General features: G+C 37.2%; 1 protein-coding gene across 4 annotated transcripts; it reads left to right on the forward strand.

Moving 5' to 3' along the window:
* Positions 1–278: 278 nt before the first annotated feature.
* LOC105119600 (pentatricopeptide repeat-containing protein At1g62680, mitochondrial-like) lies at positions 279–3,312 on the forward strand. Of its 4 annotated transcripts, XM_011017753.1 has the most exons (3): positions 280–1,707; positions 2,245–2,252; positions 2,443–2,699. In XM_011017753.1, the coding sequence occupies exons 1-3, from the start codon at positions 316–318 to the stop codon at positions 2,534–2,536; spliced, it is 1,494 nt and encodes a 497-aa protein (XP_011016055.1). In that variant the 5' UTR covers positions 280–315; the 3' UTR covers positions 2,537–2,699. The 4 variants fall into 4 exon arrangements, with proteins under 4 accessions (XP_011016054.1, XP_011016055.1, XP_011016056.1 ...); XM_011017752.1 differs by lacking the exons at positions 2,245–2,252; positions 2,443–2,699 and adding an exon at positions 2,736–3,312 and having other exon boundaries at positions 279–1,707; XM_011017754.1 differs by lacking the exons at positions 2,245–2,252; positions 2,443–2,699 and adding an exon at positions 2,731–2,781.
* The last annotated feature ends 374 nt before the right edge of the window (positions 3,313–3,686 follow it).

A 3,686-nucleotide genomic window follows, 5' to 3' on the forward strand; every position in this document is an offset into this window, starting at 1 on the left:
AAAAATTATTAAAAATATGTATTTTTAAAAATTTATTTTTAATATTAGGATATTAAAATAATTTTAAAATATTAAAAAAAATTAAGTTTTTTTTTTTTTTTAAAAAAATCAGATTAAAACTCCATATAAAACCACCTTTTAAGTCATTAATCCTTTAAGTTTCTCTTCTAACAAAATACAAACCCTTCAGCTGGCATTTCAATAAATTTCATGAAAGAAAGACCAAGAGATTCTGTAGAGTGAAGAAAGATGACGGCTATGTCTCGAGCAACTGGTTTGCTTACTAAAAATCCCATATTTCGTCTTCAACAGCAAATGGGTATGCCCTTCTTTTCCTCATTTCCCTTCTCTACTACTTGCAGTAGCAGCAGCACTGATAAGGTATCCTTTAGTAACATTGATGACGCCTTAGCTTTTTTCAATGACATGCTTAGCAAGAACCCTCGGCCTAGTACTTATGATTTTAATCAGTTACTGTCTGCAGCTATGAGGATGAAAAAACATGAGACAGTAGTTTCTTTGTCCAAAGAAATGGAACTTAGAGGACTTAAACATAATGTCTTCACGCTCACCATATTGATTAACTGTTTCTGTCACTTAAACCGTGTTGATTTTGGATTCTCTGTGTGGGGAAAAATTCTTAAACGTGGTTTTGAGCCGGATGTTGTAACGTCTACTACCTTAGTAAATGGGCTCTGTAAAGAAGGTAAAATGGGTGAAGCTGTGAAATTGGTTGATGATATGGTGGAAAGAGGGTATAGACCTGGTGCATATACTTATAGTGTGGTAATAAATGGTCTTTGTAAAGTTGGGAAAGCTGATGTGGCTGTTGGATATCTTGAGGAAATGGAAAAGCTAGGTTGTGTGCTGGATACTGTTGCTTACAATTCGGTAATTGAGGGATATTGTTTGCAAGGAAAAGTAGATGAAGCTAGAGAGGTATTTGATGTGATGGTGAGTAAGGGCACTACGCATGATGTTTGTAATTATAACACCTTGCTTAATGGATATTGTAAGATGGAAAGGGTAGACGAGGCAATGCAAGTTTTTGATGAAATGTTGAGAGAAGGTTTGGTTCCTACTGTAGTTACTTACAATACTCTGATAAAAGGTTTGTGTCGAGTGGGGAGACCTTGGGCTGCACATCAGCTTTTCAGGAACATCTCTGCTTGTGGCCTCACTCCAACCATAATAACTTACTCGACTTTGATTGATGGTTTCTGTGAACAAGGGAATCTTGATGAGGGGTGGGCAATATTTCAAGAGATGCAAAAGAGTGCTTTGAAGCCTAACTTGGTAGTCTACACCATCCTTATTGATGGTATGTGCAAGTGTGGGAAGCTTAAGTATGCTAAGGTATTGTTTTCTAGACTCATCGTGGAAGGATTTCAGCCTGATGTTCATACCTACACTGTGTTAATTGGTGGAATTTGTATAGAAGGATCCCTAATTGAAGCACTCAAACTTTTTAGAAAAATGGAAGAGGACGGCTGCACACCAAATGCTTGCTCCTATAATGTGATTATCCAAGGATTTCTCCAACACAAGGATACCTCAACAGCAATGCAGCTTGTCTGTGAAATGGTCAATCGGGGATTCTCTACAGATGCTGCCACCAGAACCTTACTGCTAGATCTACCCACCAATGATGGGAGTCCTGCTCTTAAAAATTTGCCAGGGCTCTGTGATGATCATCAAGATGTAAAGGTGAAGTAACCTTTGAATACTCAATGTTGCTTTGATTAATGCAGCAAATTAAAAGTTGTTTCTATTACCCTTGCAGCTTTTGTTGCATTTGGTTTCATGATTGGGAGTTTTCTCCACTAGCATTTAGGTCATATTTTCTCTGTAGAGTTGCGCCAGTGTCATCTTGCTGACCTTGTTGCCATTTATGCTTGTAACAAACAATATATTTTAACTGAATTTATGCAAACCAAGGAGGTTGGAAGACTGTGCGCACTTGTGCACTCGCCCATGGAAACTGCCGTGCCTTTAGCTGCCCTGTCTCTACCTTCATAAATGAAACTAGCTGGAAAACGTCTATTCACTAGTGAAATTCCTGGCACTGTCATTTCTGAATAAACATGATTTATTGGGGTTTACATGCAGTGTAATCTGTATTGTTGTTGCTTTTATGAACATTCTGGTCCTTGCGGTCCTTACTTTATTTGACTGATTTTGATGATATAGGTGATTTCATTTTTTTAATTTCAGAATTATAAGTTGCTTGTTTTGTTCTCAACTGGTTGTGATTTTCATGAGTACTTCATTAAGACAGTTCTATCAATAGGAGGGGAGGAATTTTACTGGAATCTGCCAGTATAATTTAGTATTTTATTTTCTGATTATGGGGCCATAGTTGAAGCAGAAAAGAAGTCGCATTCAAATTCCTATTTGAGGTAGTCTTAGTGTCTAGCAGTACTTGCCATCAAAATATAAAGTTGCTTCACTCTTCATGCTTGTGTTTTCTGTATGCAAAGAGGTGAATGTTGCAGTTCATATGCATTCCCTGCATAGAAAAGTAATGAATATATGATATCAGATTCATGGAATTCAAACTTAACTCTCATTTTCCTCTAGGAGTATAAAATATAAGAGCTCCCATGGATTTCTGGGCTACAACTTAGGTCCCATTTGTCTGTTTCCTATCAGAACTCATGTGATCTATTACAACGAGTGCATGACCCACAGTGCTCTTAGATATAAAAATTTACAAAACCACCGTATTAGTTTAGTGCAGCTTCTGCCTTGGCCTTTCTGGAGTGATCAATCAAGAAGCTCTTCCATCAAAAAAGGGTAAGCTTGTTACTCAAAATACCATTACTCATTGCCAAAAGCTTATTTTTCTGGTTTCCAACACCTTGGGTGATGAAAAATTTCTAAAACAATTGACCTTTTTGGTGTATAAAATTGCATGAAATAAGCCTTGTCCTTGTAAAATGGGAGCTGTTTAAGGACAGCTTCCTAGAACCCAATTACCCTGTTTGTGTCTGCATTCCTTCCATTGTGCTCAAAGTCTACCTTCCAAGCTATTTCTGACCCCTGCTTGGATGCTGGAATGCAAAACCCTTTCTTCCACCAGCTCCTCCTCTCCACAAACAGGCAAATGCTTTTTTCCCGACCTTATCTCTCAATTGCAAATTTCTAAAAGTGTCTTCCAAATATCACTACATACCTGAGCCCTTCCCTTCCATAATCAAATTCATGATATTGGAAATAGGATCTTTTCAGGTGCTCTCGGCATGCCACTACTCTCACATGAAAGTAGAGATGGGTTTTCTTTGTATTTACACTTTGAGGGTTTTGTCAAGTGAATTTGTGGGTTCTGCATATATTTTATGTTGTTATTTAATTATTGGTCTCTTTTTGTGGAAGTTTTCATCAATAGGCTTTGACTTCTTTTTGGTATTTTGTGTTTGATCATGATACAGTCTTCCTGGATGGGGATTTTGGTTTCTTGTTTGTTGATTTTGGTTCTTACAGGATCAGGATTTTAGATTTTGGTTCTTGTTTATTTCATTTACATGCATGGTGTGCCTGCTCAGTGTAAGATTTTGGATTGGTGTTGGGTTTTGAGGTAGGTATTTATATGTCTTTGTACTTTGCTGTCAGTTCCTAACAATTTGGGTCTGTTTGCTCATAAATTGCTTGTTTTATGATTTCTATCTTCTTGTTCTTGTGCATAC

This window comes from Populus euphratica, unplaced genomic scaffold, assembly GCF_000495115.2.
Source record: "Populus euphratica unplaced genomic scaffold, PopEup_1.0 scaffold3194.1, whole genome shotgun sequence".
NCBI lineage: Eukaryota > Viridiplantae > Streptophyta > Magnoliopsida > Malpighiales > Salicaceae > Populus > Populus euphratica.

Bases quoted from the DNA above. Each gene is read 5' to 3' on its own strand.
- LOC105119600 (XM_011017752.1), top strand. From the start codon at position 316: ATGGGTATGCCCTTCTTTTCCTCATTTCCCTTCTCTACTACTTGCAGT. The intron at 1,708-2,735 runs GTGAAGTAACCT...GTATTAGTTTAG, and splicing joins ATGATCATCAAGATGTAAAG to TGCAGCTTCTGCCTTGGCCT.